At 36.4% G+C, this 19,272-nt stretch overlaps 1 protein-coding gene across 1 annotated transcript in view; it reads left to right on the plus strand.

Annotated features, from left to right (window-relative positions):
- USH2A (usherin) overlaps positions 1-19,272 on the plus strand; it is a 901,466-nt gene that overhangs the window by 80,180 nt on the left and 802,014 nt on the right. Inside the window, exons 4-5 of the mRNA XM_081491700.1 lie at positions 15,342-15,405; positions 18,140-18,434. Of these exons, the coding sequence (XP_081347826.1) occupies positions 15,342-15,405; positions 18,140-18,434 (359 nt within the window). The remainder of the gene's footprint in view (positions 1-15,341; positions 15,406-18,139; positions 18,435-19,272) is intronic.

The following is a 19,272-nucleotide window of genomic DNA, read 5'->3' on the forward strand; positions in this document are numbered from 1 at the left end:
CTTTTCTATAAATTTATTTGTTTTTAAAATATCATAGACATATAACACTATGTTAGTTCCTGTTACTCAGTGATTCAAAAATTTTGTATTTTAAATGATCATGACAATAAATATGGTTACCATATATCACCATGCAAAGATATTATGCAGTTATTCACTATATTTCCCACACTATACATTTCATACCTGTGACTCGTTTACTTTGCAACTGAAAGTTTGTACCTCTTAATCTCCCTCACCTATTTATTCTCTCCTCCTTCCCCCTCCCATCTGGCAAACCCCTTTTTCTGCATCTATAAGTCTATTTATGTTTTATTATATTTGTTCATTTGTTTTTTAGATTTCAAATTTAAGTAAAATCATGCACTACTTGCCATTCTCTTTCTGATTTATTTCATATCCTCTGAGTTCCTCCTTGTTTTTGCAAATGACAGGATTTTATTGTTTATGGCTGAGTAATACTCCATATTCTGTTTGTGTACGTGTGTATATATACCTCATCTTCTTTATCTGTTCATCTATTGATACACAATTTGGTTGCTTCCATATTTGGCTATTATAAATAATGCTACAATGAAAATAGAGGTGCATATATCTATTGTAATTAGTGTTTATACTTCTTAGGATAAATACTAAGAAGTGATACTGCTAGATCATACAGTAGTTCTATTTTTAAATTTTTTGGTGATAACCATACTCTACCATAGTGACTGTACCAATTTACATTCCCATCAGTGAGGGTTTTCCTTTTCTCTTTGCCAACATTTGTTATTTGTTGTCTTTTTGATAATAGCTACTTTGACAAATATGATGTGATATCTTACTGTGGTTTTGACTTGCATTTCTCTGGTGATGTTGAGCATCTTTCAGCTGGCTGTTGGCCATTTGTGTATCTTCCTTGTAAAAATGTCTACTTAGACCATTTTTCAACCGGATTATTTGTTCGTCTGTGGAATTGTATGAGTCATTTATTTTTGATATTAATCACTTACATGTATCATTTGCAGATATGTTCTCTCATTCACTAGGTGGCATTTTCCTTTTTAACTTATTTTTATATTGATGGATAATTGCTTTACATAATTTTGTTGTTTTGGCATTTTCCTTTTAATGATTGTTTCCTTCTCTGTGCAAAAGCTTTTTAGTTTGATGTAGTCTTGTTTGCTTATTTTTGCTTTGTTTTCTCTACCCAAGGATGCATATCAAAAAAAAAAATTATGAAGACCAATGTCAAAGAGAACATACCTGATATACATATGCTTTCTTCTAGATGTTATATGGTTTCAGGTCTTACATTTAAATTTTTAATCAATTTTGAATTTATTATTGTGCATAATGTGATAGTAGTCCAGATTGATTCTTTTGCATGTAGTTGTCCACTTTTCCCAACACCGTTTGTTAAAGAGGCTTTTCCCCATTATATGCCCTTCCCTCCTTTTTCAGAGAGTAATTGCCTGTATTCACTAAGTTCTTTATTCTAATCCACTGATCTATGTCTGTTTTTGTGCCAGTATTATACTGTTTTGATTACTGTAGTTTTATAGTATGGTTTGAAATCAGGGAGTATGAGACCTCTGGGTCTTTCTCAATAATGTTTTAGCTATTTAGAGTCTTTTGTGTTTCCTTGCAAATTTTAGAATTATTTTGTTTCTATGAAAAAAAAATCATTGGTATTGCATTGAATCTGTAGATTGTTTGGGTAGTTTTGTCATTTTATTTTTATTTTTTATTTATTTATTTATTTATTTTATAAATTTATTTATTTTAGTTGGGGGCTAATTACTTTACAATATTGTAGTAGTTTTTGCCATACATTGACATGAATCAGCCATGGGTTTACATGTGTCCCCCCTCCTGGACCCCCCACCCACCTCCCTCCCCATCCCATCCCTCTGGGTCATCCCATTGCCCCGGCCCTGAGCATTTGTCTCATGCATCGAACATGGAATGATGTTCTGTTTCACATATGATAATATACATGTTTCAATGCTATTCTCCCAGAACGCCCCACCCTCACCTTCTCCCTCAGAGTCAATAAGATTGTTCTATGCATCTGTGTCTCTTATTCTGTCTTACATATAGGGTTATCGTTACCATCTTTCAAATTCCATATATATGCATTAGTTTTGTCATTTTAAAATTGTTAGTGTATTGAACTGCAACAGATTTCTGTATATTAATTTTATAACCTGCAACATTATTGAATTCACTGATGAGCTCTGGTAGTTTGTTGGTGATGATATCTATTTCTTGAGTCAGTTTCAGTAGTTTGTGTCTTTCTAGAAGTTGGTCCATTTGATCTGGATTACCTACTTTTGGCATACACTTTTCAGGGATTCCCTTGTCATCTTTTCTTGTCTGTAAGGTCAGTTGCAATGTCCTCTCTCTCATTCCTGATATTACTAATTTGAGTCTTGTCTCCTCTTTTCTTTGTGTGTGTAGCTGACGACATGTCAAAGATGCTGTTCATTTAAAAAAAAAACAATTTTTGATCTTGCTGTTTTTCCTGATTGTTTTAAATTCTATATTTCATTTGTGTTTAATCTTAATAACTGACTTCTTTCAGTTTGCTTTGGATTGAGTTTCCTCTTTTTTTCTAGTTTTTTAAGGTAGAAAATTAGGTTATCGATTGGAAAATTTTCTTTATTAATATAAGTGATTATAGTTATATATTTCACTTTAAGCATTGTTTTACCTGAAACTCATAGAGTGATACGTTATATGTTCATTTTTATTTGTCTCAAGAATTTTCTGGTTTTCTTGTGATTTCCTCTTTGACCTATTTATTATTGGGAATATGTTTGGTTATAGTTTATGTGATATGTGTCTTTTTCTATTTTTTAACTTTCAAAGTATTTGTTTCCTTAAGCTTTTCCATTGTAGAAAGCATATAGTTGAGTTATATTTGTGTTTTGGTTTTCCATTCTGCAAATCTATTTTTTATAGTGTTTAAACTATTTACATTTAATGCAATTATGATAAGGTAGCTACCTTTGTAATATCACTTTGCTCTTTGTTTTCTGTGGCTTATGCCTCTTTTGTTCATGTATTCTTTTGTGTTAAATAGATGTTTTAATCTCTTATTATTCTTTTTACTATATTTGTTATTTTATTAGTAGTTTCCCAGGTTATCACAGTTGCATCTAAACTTATAATAACCTAGCTTGAATTAATACCAACTTAATTTCAATAGTATACTCAAACTTTGTGCTTATTTTTTGTTTGTTTTTATTCCCCTTGTTATTGTCATTCAAATTATGTTGTTAATCAATACAGATTTATAATTACTGTTTTATGCATTTCTCTTTTTAATTAGGAAAAAGAATTATAAACAAAATATTTAAATAATATTTATGTTTATTAATTACTTTTAAAAGTGTTCTTTATTTCTCTGCATGGATTAGAATTACTGTCCAGTGTCCTTTCATTTCAGTCTGAAGACATCCTTTAGTACTTCTTATAAATTAGGTCTGAAGTCATAAATTAGGTCTATAAATCATAGTCTCAGGTTTTGTTTACTCTGGAATTTCTTCATTTGTCCTGCATTTTTTATGAATAGTTTTACTGTAAAGAGAATTTTTGGTTGATATTCTTTTCTTTTTTCTTTAGTGCTTTAAATATGTCAACTCACTATCATCTGGCCTGTATGGTTTCTGATGAGAAATCTTGCTAATCTTATTGAAGATACATTGTATAGATTGATCATTTCTCTTTTGGTGCTTTCATAATTTTCTGTTTGTATTTCAGCAGTTTGATTATGAAATATTGTGTACAGTTTTCTGAATTTATCCTTCTTGAAATTAATTGAGTTTCTTAGATGTTTACATTAATGTTTTTCATCAACTCTGAGGAGGTTTAGTGATTATTTCTTTAAATATTTTTCTTGCTCCTTTCATTCTCTCTTCTCGTGGGTCTAGTATTATGGCTATGTTTGTATACTTGATGGGGATCCCACAAGTCCCTGAAGTTCTGGTTAATTTTTGTATATTTTTTTCTTTCTATTCCTCAGACTAATCTCAGTTGACCTATTTTTAAGTTCACTGATTGTTTTTTCTGCCCATTTGTATCTGCTATTGAGTCCCTTTAGTGAATTTTTCTTTTTTGATAATTTCTGTCTCTTATAATCATCTTTTCTATTTGCTCAGACATCATTCTGATACTTTGGTTCTCTAGATATGGTTTCCTTCAGTTTTTTGAACATGTTTAAATAGTTGATTTAAAGTCTTTGTCTACAAAGTTTAATGTATGGGCTTTTAATTGGCTCAGTTTCTATGACCACTTCCCCTCAACTGTTTATCAGCTACCCTTTCTTGTTCCTTTGCATGTGTCATATTTTTTGTTGAAAACTGGGCATTTTAGATAGGGTAATGTAGCAGATACAAAAATCAGAGGCTTTCCTTCCCCAGGATTTGTTGTTGCTGCTGTTTGCTTGTTTAGTGACTTTCCTAAACAAATTATATAAAATACATATTTTTGTCATTTATGATCATTGAGCCTGTTCAGTTAGCATGTGTGAGTGTGCACTCTAGTGTATTAGTCATTCAGTCATGTCTGACTGTTTGTGATCCCATGGACTGTAGCCCACGAGGCTCCTCTGTCTATGGGATTCTCCAGGCAAGAATACTGGAGTGCATTGCCATTCCTTTCTCCAGGGGATCTTCCTGACCCAGGGATCAAACCCATGTATCCTGCACTGCAGGCAGATTCCTTACCATACGAGCCAATAATGGAACAGGTTTTTGTAAATTCTTAGAGCCAGTAATCTTTTAGTCTCTTTTGAGGGCTCTATTAGTCTGTTGCAGTATACCTTTAACATTCAATCAGACAAATTAGCACTCTTCTTTAGTCACCGTTTGCTGCTTGTGTAGAATCACCATGTCAAAGAGAGGTGAGAGTTTAGGTTCTTCTCAAGTGTCTGCTGGGGATGCACATGTTCCTGGACATATACATAGCCATTTGTATGGGCATGACTTTCTAGATTCCCAGGAAATATTTGCAAAGCCCCCTATGGATGTGTCATTTCTCAGCTTTTATCTCGTTTGTTGGTTTGATGTTTTCCCCAGCTGTTATTGTTAATAACAATAATGTTATAATTATGACAACTATAATGTTAAGCAGTTGCCACTGATTATTTTCAACAAACATCCCAGAGAAATGACCACTTCAGTTCAGTTGCTCAATCATGTCTGACTCTCTGTGACTCCATGGACTGCAGCATGCTAGGCTTCCCTGTCCATCACCAACACCTGGAGCCTGCTCAAACTCATGTCTATCGCATTGGTGATGCCATCTAACCATCTCATCCTCTGTCATTCCCTTCTCCTCCTGTCTTCAAGCTTTCCCAGCATCAGGGTCTTTTCCAAGGAGTTGATTCTTTGCATCAGGTGGAGAAAGTATTAGAGTTTCAGGTTCAGCATCAGTTCTTTCAATGAATATTAGGACTGATTTCCTGTTAGATTGACTGGTTGGATCTCCGTGCTGTCCAAGGAACTCTCAGGAGTCTTCACCGACACCACAGTTCAAAGCATCAATTCTTTGGTGCTCAGCTTTCTTTATAGTCCAACTCTCACATCTATACATGACTATTGAAAAACCATGGCTTTGACTAAATAGACCTTTGTTGGCAAAGTGATGTCTCTGCTTTTTAATATGCTTTCTAGGTTGGTCATAGATTTTCTTCCAAGGAGCAAGCATCTTTTAATTTCATGGCTGCAGTCACCATCTGCAGTGATTTTGGAGCCCCCCAAAATAGTCTGTCACTGTTTCCATTGTTTCCCCATCTATTTGCCATAAAGTGATGGGACTGGATGCCGTGATCTTAGTTCTCTGAATGTTGAGCTTTAAGTCAACTTTTTCACTCTCTTCTTTCATTTTCGTTAAGAGGCTCTTTAGTTCTTCGCTTTCTGCCATAAGGGTGGTGTCATGTGTGTATCTGAGGTTATTGTTGCTTCTCCTAGCAATCTTGATTCCAGCTTGTACTTCATCCAGCCCAGCATTTCACATGATGTACTCTGCATATAAGTTAAATAAGCAGGGTGACAATATACAGCCTTGATGTACTCCTTTCCCATTTGGAATCAGTCTCTTGTGCCATGTCCAGTTCTAACTGTTGCTTCTTGACCTGCATACAGATTTATCAGGAGCCAGGTCAGGTGGTCTGGTATTCCCATCTCTTGAAGAATTTTCCACAGTTTATTGTGATCCACACAGTCAAAGGCTTTGGCATAGTCAATAAAGCAGAAATAGATGTTTTTCTGGAACTTTCTTGCTTTTTCAATGATCCAGTGAAAGTTGGCAATTTGATCTCTGGTTCCTCTGCCATTTCAAAATCTAGCTTGAACATCTGGAAGTTCATGGTTCATGTACTATTGAAGCCTGGCTTGGAGAATTTTGAGCATTATTTTGCTAGTGTGTGAGATGAGTGTAATTGTGTGGTAGTTTGAGCATTCTTTGGCATTGCCCTTCTTTGTAATTGGAATGAAAACTGACTTTTGCAGTCCGGTGGCCACTGCTGAGTTTTCCAGATTTGCTGGCATATTGAGTGAAGAACTTTCACGGCATCATCTTTTAGGAGGTGAAATAGCTCAACTGGAATTCCATCACCTCCACTAGCTTTTTTCATAGTGATATTTCCTAAGGCCCACTTGACTTTGCATTCCAGGATGTCTGGCTCTAGGTGAGTGATCACACCATTGTGGTTATCTGGTTCATGAAGATCTTTTTAGTATAGTTCTTCTGTATTCTTGCCACTTCTTCTTTTTTTTTGATGCCTCTTTCCACTTTATTTTTTTTAATTTATTTTTATTTTTATTTTTTTTAAATAAATTTATTTATTTTAGTTGGGGGCTAATTACTTTACAATATTGTAGTAGTTTTTGCCATTCATTGACATGAATCAGCCATGGGTTTACATGTGTTCCCCTTCCTGGACCCCCCTCCCACCTCCCTCCCCATCCCATCCCTCTGGGTCATCCCATTGCCCCAGCCCTGAGCATTTGTCTCATGCATCGAACATGGAATGGTGTTCTGTTTCACATATGATAATATACATGTTTCAATGCTATTCTCCCAGAACGTTCCACCCTCACCTTCTCCCTCAGAGTCCATAAGACTGTTCTATGCATCTGTGTCTCTTATTCTGTCTCGCATATAGGGTTATCGTTACCATCTTTCAAATTCCATATATATGCATTAGTATACTGTATTGGTGTCTTGTCACCTCTTCTTAATATCTTCTGCTTCTGTTAGGTCCATACCATTTCTGTCCTTTATTGTGCCCACCTTTGCATGAAATGTTCCTTTGGTATCTCTAATTTTCTTGAAGAGATCTCTAGTCTTTCCTATTCTGCTGTTTTCCTCTATTTCTTTTCATTGATTGCTGAGGAAGGCTTTCTTATCTGTCTTGGCTATTCTTTTGAACTCTGCATTCAAATGGGTATATCAGCCAGAAGTGTGTCTGAGTGTTTCCTGTGGAGGTATGGGTCAGCAGTGGCCTGCCACAGGGGCAGGGTCTCTAAGTGCAGCAGACCTGGGTATGGCATAAGCCCTCTTGGAGGAGGTTGCCATTAACCCCACCATAGAACTGCCAGAACTTACACAGGACTGGGGAAACAGACTGTTGGAGGGCACAAACAAAACCTTGTGTGCACCAGGACCCAGGAGAAAGGAGCAGTGACCCAACAAGAGACTGACTCAGACATGCCCATGAGTGTCCAGGAGTCTCTGGTGGAGGCGTGGCTTGGCAGTTGCCTGCTGCAGGGTTGGGGACCCTGAGTGCAGCAGTGTGTGCATGGGACTTTAGAAGGAGGCTGCCAGTATCTTCATTACCTCCAGCATAGTTTGGCCTCAGGTCAAGCAACAGAGAGGGAACACAGCCCTGCCCATCAACAGAAAATTGGGTTAAAAATGTACTGGACATGGCCCCGCCCATCAGAACAAGACCCAGTTTCCCCCTCAGTCAGTCTCTCCCATCAGGAAGCTTCTAAAAGCCTCTTATCCTTCTCCATCAGAGGGCAGACAGACTGAAAACCACAATCACAGAAAACTAACCAAACTGATCACATGCACCTCAGCCTTGTCTAGCTCAGTGAAACTATGAGCCATGCTGTGTAGGGCCACCAAAGACGGACGGGTCATGGTGGAGAGTTCTGACAAAACGTGGTCCACTGGCGAAGGGAATGGCGAACGATTTTAGTATTCTTGCCTTGAGAATCCCATGAACAGTATAAGAAGAAATGATCAAGTTCTGAGTAATTTCAAGCCATAATGTGGGGTTTTTATAGGACCACTATCAGACTAAATAATGACAGTTTTCTGAGGTTAAGGCTTTCAAGGAGCGCCTACGCCCCTCTCATTCCTCCAGTGGATGCTAGGCTGCTGTTTTTCGCTGTGATCATAGAATATCCAATATCAAGATCAACCATTGAGTAATTGAGAGGAGGACAGCAATTGAGAAAGTTAAAATGCCACAAAATGTGCTATTCTTATTGTGATTCACCAATTCAAACATAGACACACACACACACCCTGGATTTTTGCAAATCTTTGGTCAATTTCCATCATTTTAGAAAAGTTGATTTGACATTCTTTGCTAGTGTTATCATTGCTTTTATGGCAGAAACTTCAGTTGTTCTTACTTTGCCATTCCTGATCATACTGTGTAATTTCTGTCATCATTGTCTTGCACTTTCATCAGCAGACATAACTTTGTTAGATTTATAACTAGTATTCATGTTTTGGGACTAACATAAATGTTACTTTAAAAACTTCTTTCCAGTAGTTCATCACTAATGTATAGAAATTGAATTGATTTTTATACATTCAACTTCTTGCTAAATTCACTTATTACTTCTAGTAGCTTTTGTATAAATTTACTGGGCTTTCCTAAGAGACAATTATATTACCCATGAATAGAGGCAATTTTATTTCGTCCTTTCCAGTTGGTGTGACTTTTTAAAAATTTAGCCTTATTACAAAACTACTCTTTTTATCTACATATATATATACTAGATTATTTACTCAGTTTTTCTATTGAAGTAATTTTGCTATGCCACCAGTCATAATGTGGATGTACTGCTTCTTTCCAGTAATTACATATTTTCTAAATATACAACTATGAGGTCTTTCTGTTATGATTCATATCTGTTTACTTGATCAATTTATGTAATTTAACTGATATTTGCCATATGAATATTTTTCAAAGAAAAATCATTTTATTGTTTACTCCAATGAATATCTGTTGCTGTAAAGCTGGCAACTGCCAAAGGAATTAGTAAAATTCACTCTTATGATTGTGTCCTTGATTTTATGATATTCTCCCCCAAAATTAAATCATAATTCTCCTGTTTGGAGTGGATGATTCACATTAACTCGAGGTCTTTAGTGAACTTTTTTAACTTCAAAAATTCCCTTCAAATATGAATTCTGTGATAGAAGATGTGATTGTTCTATGTTCAGATTCCAAATTTGAAAACTAAAATTGTTTTTAAAGGTCGTAAAACCTAGTCCCTTCATTTTACAGGTGATAAAATAGATTTCACAATCCCTCTGCAGCAAAGTGTCCCTTTTACTATTGCTAAAATATAGGAAATGAATTCAGATTTATTAGTATTGAAGTAAGAGAAGGAAACGGCAACCCACTCCAGTGCTGTTGCCTGGAAAATCCCATGGACGGAGGAGCCTGGTAGGCTGCAATCCATGGGGTCGCTAAGAGTCGGACACGACTGAGCGACTTCACTTTCACTTTTTACTTTCGTGCATTGGAGAAGGAAGTGGCAACCCACTCCAGTGTTCTTACCTGGAGAATCCCAGGGACGGGGGAGCCTGGTGGGCTGCCGTCTATGGAGTCGCACAGAGTCAGACACAACTAAAGCGACTTAGCAGAAGCAGCAGCAGTATTGAGGTGTACACCTTCACTTCTATACCCTAGTCTGACTTCTATTGACTTTCACTTGGATGACTGTAATAGCCTAACTGATCTCACAGCTTCTACCCTTGTCTTCCTATATTCTGTTTTTAACATTTTGGAATAAACCTGAATTCATGTCACTTCTCTACTCTATGCTCTCCAGTAACTTCCTATTTTACACAGAATAAAAACCAAAGTACTAACAATAGGCTCCGTGACTTTTCACACTTGGAACCCAATTACCCCGTCCTCCTGCCGACCACCACAGCAGTCAGTTACTAGTCTGGCTGACTTGTCTGACTTAATTTTCCAAGAGCCTCCCCTCTCTTACTCTGCTTCAGAGTACTGGCTTCTTGCAGTTCCTCTAGTATGCCAATCATAGTGGTTCAGGGGTCTGTGCATTCATTGACTTCTGTCTGGAATATTGCCCCAAGATGTATTCTCTTTCTGTTATCAATGAGACCTCTCTTGAACATACCATCCAAATTAAATTCCAGCTATGCTCTCTATGTAGCTCTAATTTTACCCATTTTCATAGCATTTATCATATTTTAATATAGTATATAAATTGCTCATTTATTATGTTCATATAACTGTTGGAATATAAGCTCCACAGTTGTTTTTTTTGGCTTTTTGTTCCTGTTTTATTAACTACTGTATCCCCAAAACCCATGAAAATTCCTAGCATGTGAAAGGCTCCCAATAAATATTTGTTGAAGGAATGAATGAAGAAAGAATGAAAACACATTGATAATTTAAATCCATGATTGAAGCTTTAAGAAAATCACAATGATCATCAATTTTGTTTTCAGTGATATGAGGTCTTTCAAAAATCACAAGTGATTATCCCTTATTTGTTATGATCTGTATTTTCTGGGTACTTTGAAATAAAACATTCCCTAGCAGTTCTATATACAATGTTTTAGACTTTTTTTTAATACACTGAAAAAACAAATTAGATAATATGGAATATATCTCAAAACATATTTTTTCTCTTTGATAACTCATTATGTTAAATGTACAAAATGTTGACTAAATTCATTGCCTAGGCCTCCATAACAAAATACCACAAACTGGGTGGCTTATAGCAATAGAACTTTATTGTCTCACAGTTCTGGAGGGTATACGTCCAAAATCAAGGTGTTACTAGGTCCATTTCTCTTTGAAACCTCTAGTGGAGAATCCTTTGCCTTTAATTAACTTCTGGTGGTGGCCACCAATCCATGGTATTCTGTGACTTATATAGTTACATCACTCCAAAACCCACCTTTGTTGTCACATGGGCTTCTCATTGTGTGAATGTGTTTCTACCAGGCACTTTCCTGTTCTTACGAGGACACTAGTCAGGTTAGGGCCCACCCTAATGATATCACCTTAACTTGATTATATCTGCAAAGACTCTATTTCCATATAAAGGCATGTTCATAGGTACTGGGGGATGACTTCAATATGCATTTTGGAAAGGGTACCATTCAACCTGTAACAATAGCTTTTTAATTTGGGGAGGTATTTCTTGATGGCATAGCATGCCTTGAGGATGATGGGAAACTTCTTGCTGCTTCATTAGTAAGTGCTGCCAATAGCAGAATCAGTGTTCATCTCTTTTGTGTCCCTAGCCAACACTGAAGTGAATACTGTAATTATTTCAATTAGCCTACTTCCTGTATATCAGTCGAAAACCTTTAGATTCATGAAGAAATATTCGTATGTGAAATGTTATTTTCTTAACTATAGCCTTTAATATAATTATAAGAAGAAATATGAAATATATATACACTAGCACAAACTAACATACAAACACATATCCTTTTTATGCCCCTGAGTCTCATCCTTCTTTGCTCATTCATCTCCCCCTGCTTCTGAGATCAGCATCGAAACTATTTGGTGTGCTAATTCTACTTGGCATCTTTTATTCATCTGGCATAACCTCACTCTGTCCCAGGTTCCTCTGAGGCACCACCAAGGAACTGCAGCAAAGGTTGATCAAACATTTTAAAAAACTCTATTATTAAGATAAAATTAAAAAATAGAATTGTTAAAAAAAACACATTTGAGGAAATAGTTATTTGGTGATTGGCCATTGCTCTAAATTTATTTAAAAAACAGTTCCCATGATTTAAACTCTAGCTAGACTTTTGCCATTTTCATTGTTTTTCGTATTATTAAAACAAACAAACAAACTTAAGCTTTCTTACATTTTTCTGTTCCTACTCTCCATGGGCTTATCCGTTAATACATTATAAATAAATATTTGATGAACTGATAAAATTATGTGTGGTTTAAAGTTGATATCTATCCATATCTTGAAAAGTTACCTAGTTCAAAGCAGATTGGACTCTGAACTTGACTTGTTTTATAAGAATACTCACGTGGTGATGGAATTTTGAGACATGTGAGTAATTCAGATAAATGTGAGTAACGTGGAACTCATAAGTAGGAGGTTTACACTCTATCCTCACTAACTGAAGGTTTTCTAAATGAGGCATTAATCTTAATTTGGAGAGTACCTAAACTGATGCCCTGAAGCTTGGTGATTGAGCAAGTGGAATGGAAAAATGGGGAGTCTTCTTCTCGGTAATGTGATTGCTCTGAAAATCACATGGGAAACAAATGATAATCACATGTAGGGCTGATGAAATGATAGATTTATAGGTTTATAAACTACAGAGAAATTTGATTTGGGGAAGATATCTGGATAGAGATTATAAGTTGTGTCAGTAAATAGGCTCGCCAAAATAATGACTCTGACTTCAGGCCTATAATGTTCATAGACATAACTATGATCATTACTGTTTTCATTTGTAATTAGTAAAATATATACTGGTCAATGATGAGGGCATGACAACCCACTCCAGTATTGTTGCCAGTAAAACCCCATGGACAGAGCAGCCTGGCGGGTTATGGTCATGGGGTCACAAAGAGTCAGACGTGACTGAAGTGACTTAGCACACATACTGGTCTATAAGAATTTGAAAGGGCTATGAGATAAAGCACTTCCACCTATTGACCAAATTACTAGTAAGGACATTAAAATAGTTTAAAAAAAGTCTCTCAACTTATAAGCCCAGGACCAAATGACCTCACTGGTGAATTCTAGGAAGTATTCAAAGAAGATTAAATATCTGGTCTTCTCAAACTCTTCTTTGATGACCATAGATACAAAAGTTCTGAACAAGATATTAGCAAACTGAATCCAACAAGACATTGAAAGGCTCATGTACTGTGATCAAGTGGGATTTATTCCAAGGATGTAAGGATGGTTCAGTACCCACAAATCAATCGAGGTGATAAGTCACATCAGCAAAATGAAGGATAAAAGTCATATGATCATTTCAATACATGTATAAAAAGCATTTTACAAAATTCAACATTAATTTATGACAAAGACTCTCAGCAAAGTGTTTATAAAGGGACTATATCTCAGCATAAAATGGCCATGTATGAAAAACTCACAGCCAACAATGGTGGAAATATGAAGGCTTTTCCTACAAGATCAGGAATAGACAAGGATGCCCTCTCACTACTTCTAGTCAACATTGTTTGAAATTCCTATCCACAGCAAATAGCAAGAAATCCCTGGTAGCTCAGCTGATAAAAAATCCACCTGCAGTGCAGGAGACCCTGGTTTGATTCCTGGGTCAGGAAGATCCTCTGGAGAAGGGATAGGCTACCCACTCCAGTATTTTTGGGCTTCCCTGGTGGCCCAGATGGTAAAGAATCTGCCTTCAATGCAGGAGACCTGGGTTTGATCCCTGGGTTGGGAAGATCCTCTGGTGGAGGGCATGGCAACCCACTGTAGTATTCTTGCCTGGAGAATTCCCATGGACAGAGGAGCCTGATGGGCTATAGTCCATGGGGCCTCAAAGAGTTGGACACGATCGAATGACTAAGCACAGCACACAAGAAATAAAAGGAATCTAAATTGGGAATAAAGAAAAGAAAAACTGTTGTTGTTTGCAGATAACATGTTATTGTTGTTCAATCACTAAGTCATGCCCAACGCTGTGTGACCCCATGGACTGTAGCATGCAGGGAAAACTTATCACTATTTGCAGATAATATGTTATGGAAAACCTAAAGACTGCCCCCCTCAAAGCTGTTAGAACTAATAAATAAGGCAAGTTGCAGTATATAAAATCAATATACAAAAATTGTTGTGTTTATATACACAAATAATGAGCTATGAGAATGAGAAATTAAGAAGACAACTACCTTTACAATTGCATCAAATTGGTAAAGAATCTGCCTGCAATGCATGAGACCTGGGTTTGATCCCTGGGTTGGTAAGATACCCTGGAGAAGGAAATGGCAACTCATTCCAGTATTCTTGCCTGAAAAATCCCATGGACAGAGGAGACTGGCAGGCTACAGTTCATGGACTCGCAAAGAGTCAGACATGACTTAGTGACTAAACCACCAGCAAAATAGGAATAAATTTAACCAAGGAGGTAAAAGACCTGTATATTGAAAACTATAGGGCACTCATGAATGAAACTGAAGACACAAATTAGTGGAAATTTATTTCTTATTCATATATTGGAATAGTAATATTCTTGAAATGTCCATCTTATCCAAAGAGTTAGTCTCTCAGTGGTGTCCAACTCTTTGAGATACCATAGACTGTAGCCCACAAGACTCTTCTGTCCATGGGATTTCCCAGGCAAGAATACTGGAGTGGGTTGCTGTTTCCTTCTCCAGGGTATCTTCCTGACCCAGGGATCAAATCCAGGTCTTCTCATTAAAGGTAGATTCTTAACCATATATGCCACTGGGGAAGCCCCCAAAATGAGGACTGCAGCCCAGGAGACAGCACCTCTATAGCTCTGAGAGACTGCTCCATCTTATCCAAAACAATCTATAAATTCAATGCAACTCCTCTCAAAATTCCAAGGGCATATTTCATAGAACTAGAACAAATAATTCTAAAAGTTGTAGCAAACCACAAAAGATCATGAATTATCAAAATGATCTTGAGCAAGAAGAACAAAGCTGGAAGAACCATCTTCCCTGATTTCAAACTCTACTACAAAGCTATATTAATCAACATTGTATGGTGTTGGCACAAAAACAGACATACAGATCAATGGGACAGAATTGAGAACACAGGATGGTGCCAAAAAAAAAAAAAACCTCATCAATACAGTTTATTGGTAACGGTAGGGGAATGTGGTTGAGAGGGGGTCAAAACCGATGAAGGTTGTCAACTTGTATAGTGATGGGTGATAACTAGATTTGTGGTGACCACTTTGTACTATATACAGATGTTGAATTATAATGCTGTACAACTGAAACTAATATGAATAAAAAAGTTTCATAGCTTTAAAAGAATTGCACTTAAACATTTGTCAGACATTGCTTGGAAAACGGAGATTTCATATATATATACACATACACACACACACACACACGCATATATATATTTTATATTTTACAGGTTCAGAGCAGTTTGTTGGAAGAATGCAAGATTTTCGATTATACCAAGTGGCGCTTACAAACAGGTAAGCCGATTGAAAATTTTACACCTGAAATGTAAGGATAAATTCATTTAAGTAAGAATATTATGAATATTTGAGCATTTTCCATTGGTGACCATCATCTAATTAATGTTTACAGTGTTTGCTTTGGCTTAGTCTATGGTTTTTATTCACTAGTACTACTCTGTGGATAACTCATAAAGTTGATCAAATTCTGTACAAATGATTTCTTCTAAGAAAACTAGACTTTTAAACAAGTGGTAGTATATAATTTAGGATGTTGTTGTTGTTTTGTTGCTAAGTCATGTCTGAATCTCTTGAGACCCCATGGACTGTAGCCCACTAAGAGCCCCTGTCCATGGAATTTCCCAGGCAAGAATACTGAAGTGGGTTGCCATTTCCTTCTCCAGGGGATCTTCCTGACCCAGGGGTTGAACTCGCATGCCAGTTCTTTACCACTAAACCATGAGAGAAACCTGTAATTTGGGATAAAAGTGAAGTGAAAGTTGCTCAGTCATGTCTGACTCTTTGTGACCCCATGGACTCTATAGTCCATGGAATTCTCCAGGCTGGAATAATGGAGTGGGTAGCCTTTCGCTTCTCCAGGGGATCTTCCCAACCCAGGGACTGAACCCAGATCTCCCGCATTGCAAGCAGATTCCGGAGTGGGTATCCTATCCCTTCTCCAAGGGATCTTCCCGACCCAGGAATTGACCCAGGGTCTCCTGCATTGCAGGTGGATTCTTTACCAACTGAGCTATCATGGAAGCCCCTTATACATTTGTTTAAATGTTCTGTTTGAAGTTGTTTCTGATACTTAAGAAACTGCTATATCTGCCTTTTAAAATTTCTTTGCTGAATTTGTAAGTACTAGAGAATGTAGAATAAAGGAAATGAGTACTTATATTGATGTATAGAAAAATCTCAAGAGACTGGACTACTAGACTTGGAGACAAGAAGAGTAAGTAATTTGAAGTATTGTTATATATTTTTATTTCCAGTGAACAAATAATTGTGTGGACTTGGACTATATTTATTGAAGTATTTCTTCATCTTGAGAATAGGTAGGAAATCTTTCTTAGGTGTTTTTTTAAAGCATGCACATTTCCATTCTCCTCAGAAAGTTCAAATTCAGCCTGACATATCCTCTGAAGTTTGTTTCCCGAGTTATGATTTGATGATATAATATTACATCATTGTATGAGTACGTTGCTCTTATTCATTTGCTAAAGAAGAATGTTTATTCATTTTTCTTCAAGGGAAATGTAGATTAGTATGGTGAATTTCCAATGACAGAACTAGTTCTTGTAAATTTGAGAAGCATTGCTCTTGAGATGAAGCAATGTTCTTATGTCCATTAACAATATACACATTCTTTTAGTTAGTCTATATGATCCAGAGATGCCTGAATACAGGATGCTGTAACACTGAAACACATTCTTGGGGAGATTTATGGCCACTAGTCTCACAATCATTTAGATCCCTTTTGTCTAAAATTCTGAAGAGCAGCATTGCTAATAAAGATTTTCTTCAGATAAACATTTCACTGGATGGTCACTGTTGGCCCTATGCAACACATGATGTCAAGTGAAAAATATGAATGAGATTTAAAGAAGAAGGTGTGCCATTCTGTGTTTTAAGTGAGTGAAAAAGGTGCCCGCCTCCTCCATTTTCCCTTAGTGGGGTCTGAGAGAAATCTGATCTCTTAACTTAAGACCTCGGTTGCTCTCTACTTAGACCTGGCTTGCTGGTGTTGGCCTATCTGAAATGTCTGGAAAGGCATTATGTGGGAGAATGCCTATAAATAGAATGCCTGGTTTTGCTCTATATCAGTATATTGCCCTTAATGGAAAAATTAAATATATCTGACTGAAATTGGCATTCTTCTTTGACTGTTGGCAGTGGCCATAAGATCTGAAGCCATTGAAGCATTTTAGGGTGCCAGAATCTGTACTGATGAGTCACAGGAAACCATTGACAAATGGTTTTGGCTCCAGTCCCTTCTCCTAAAACAGCAGCAGATAAAATAACTTCTTAATTCTTTCCATGGATGAATGGGGGACCCTATCTATAACTGATTATTTTCAATACATTATTGTTCACTCATAGTGATAAGTCAGCTTAACAGTCTTAGTTAATGTTGCCTTTCTTTTAATCAAAAATAGGCACAGTAAAATATTATATTTTAACAAATATCTTGATAATCAGTCAAGGACTTGTGCATGCTTCTTGATGTACAAAATTAACACTTAAGAATGTGCTGATTTTACGCAGAGAACAGACTTGTGGTTACTTGTGGTATCTTGTGGTTACCAAGGGCACAGGGTTTAAGGGAGGATATAGTGGGAGTTTGGGATTAGCAGATGCAAACTAGTATATCTAGAATGGATAAATAACAAGGTCCTACTGTACAGCACAGGGTACTATATTCAATATCTTGTTATAAACTATAAATGGGAAAGAATATAAAAAACAGTGTATATGTAACTGAATCACTTTGCTATACAGCAGAAATTGAAAACTTTGTAAATCAACTATACCTCATTTTAAAAAATGTACTGTTTTTGATATACAGGTTTTGAGATTGCATATGTTTGACTAGGAATAACTTTGATTTTATGTTGTGTTTAGAAAATTATTAAGGCTAAATGTCTGTGAATCAAAACATCAAGATACTGATAGTCATTGGTAACACCTCTTAGAAGTCCTGTCACTGTTGAGTTACTGGTTCTTACCATCTTCCTCTTGACTCCTACAGAGAGATTCAGGAAGTTTTCTCCGGAGATCTACCCAGATTGCATATCCAATCACACTGCCGTTGCCCTGGCAGCCACCCTCGTGTCCATCGATTGGAACAGCGGTACTGCATTCCTAATGATGCAGAAGACACAACCAAAAACAGGGTGTTACGGCTGAATCCTGAAGCCCATCCTCTTTCTTTTGTCAATGATAACAATATTGGTACTTCATGGGTGTCACATGTGTTTACAAACATGACCCAGCTTAGTCAAGGAGTGACTATTTCCATAGATTTGGAAAATGGACAGTATCAGGTAATTCATAACAGTGGGATGTGTGTTAGTTTCCTGTGCATATTTCAATAAGTTACCACACATTTAATAGTTTTGCAATCATAAATTTATTCTCTTATAGTTCTGAATATCAGAAGTATGAACTCAGTGTTGACAGGGCCATGCTCCCTCTAAAGGCTGTAGGGAAGAATCCTTCCTTGCCTTCTCTAGATTCTGGTGGCTCCTGGCATTTCTTGGTTTATGGCAGCATAACTACAATCTCTGCCTCCATTTTTCATGGCCCTCTTCCTTGTACGTCCAGGATTACCTCACCTTGAGATCCTTAATTATATCTGCAAAGATCATATTTTCAAATAAGGTTGCAGTCACAAATATCAGGAGTTAGTACTTGAACACATCTATTTGGGGACACAATTTAACCAGCTATAAAGTGAAAGCTGAATTAGGCAATTGACCATTACCACATCAAAGTAGTGTATTATAACCTATAAAATAAAAATATTTCAAAGATATACAGGCCCTAATTTTCTAGAGATTTGTATCAAAATCATATTAAATATGAAAAATTCTTTTCAATGTTAAGTAGCACAAATTAATGAAAACTGCAGTCCTTATTGTAAATAACTGTAAGAAGAAATATATAACAATTATTTCATAAAGGTAATGTTTTGTTCATGTCTTTATATCAAATGTAGTATTAATTTCCACTCTAACTTATAAAATCCTTGAGAAGAGGGACATATATGCAATTATAGAATGTGTTGCCTTTACTGTAGGGCTATGGAATTTCTGATATCTAATGAATATTTGGTAATTGTTATTATCAGAAGTAAGCTATTATGTTTGAACATAACAATTC

The sequence above is a fragment of the Giraffa tippelskirchi genome, chromosome 5, assembly GCF_054371585.1.
Source record: "Giraffa tippelskirchi isolate mGirTip1 chromosome 5, T2T-mGirTip1v1.2.pri, whole genome shotgun sequence".
NCBI lineage: Eukaryota > Metazoa > Chordata > Mammalia > Artiodactyla > Giraffidae > Giraffa > Giraffa tippelskirchi.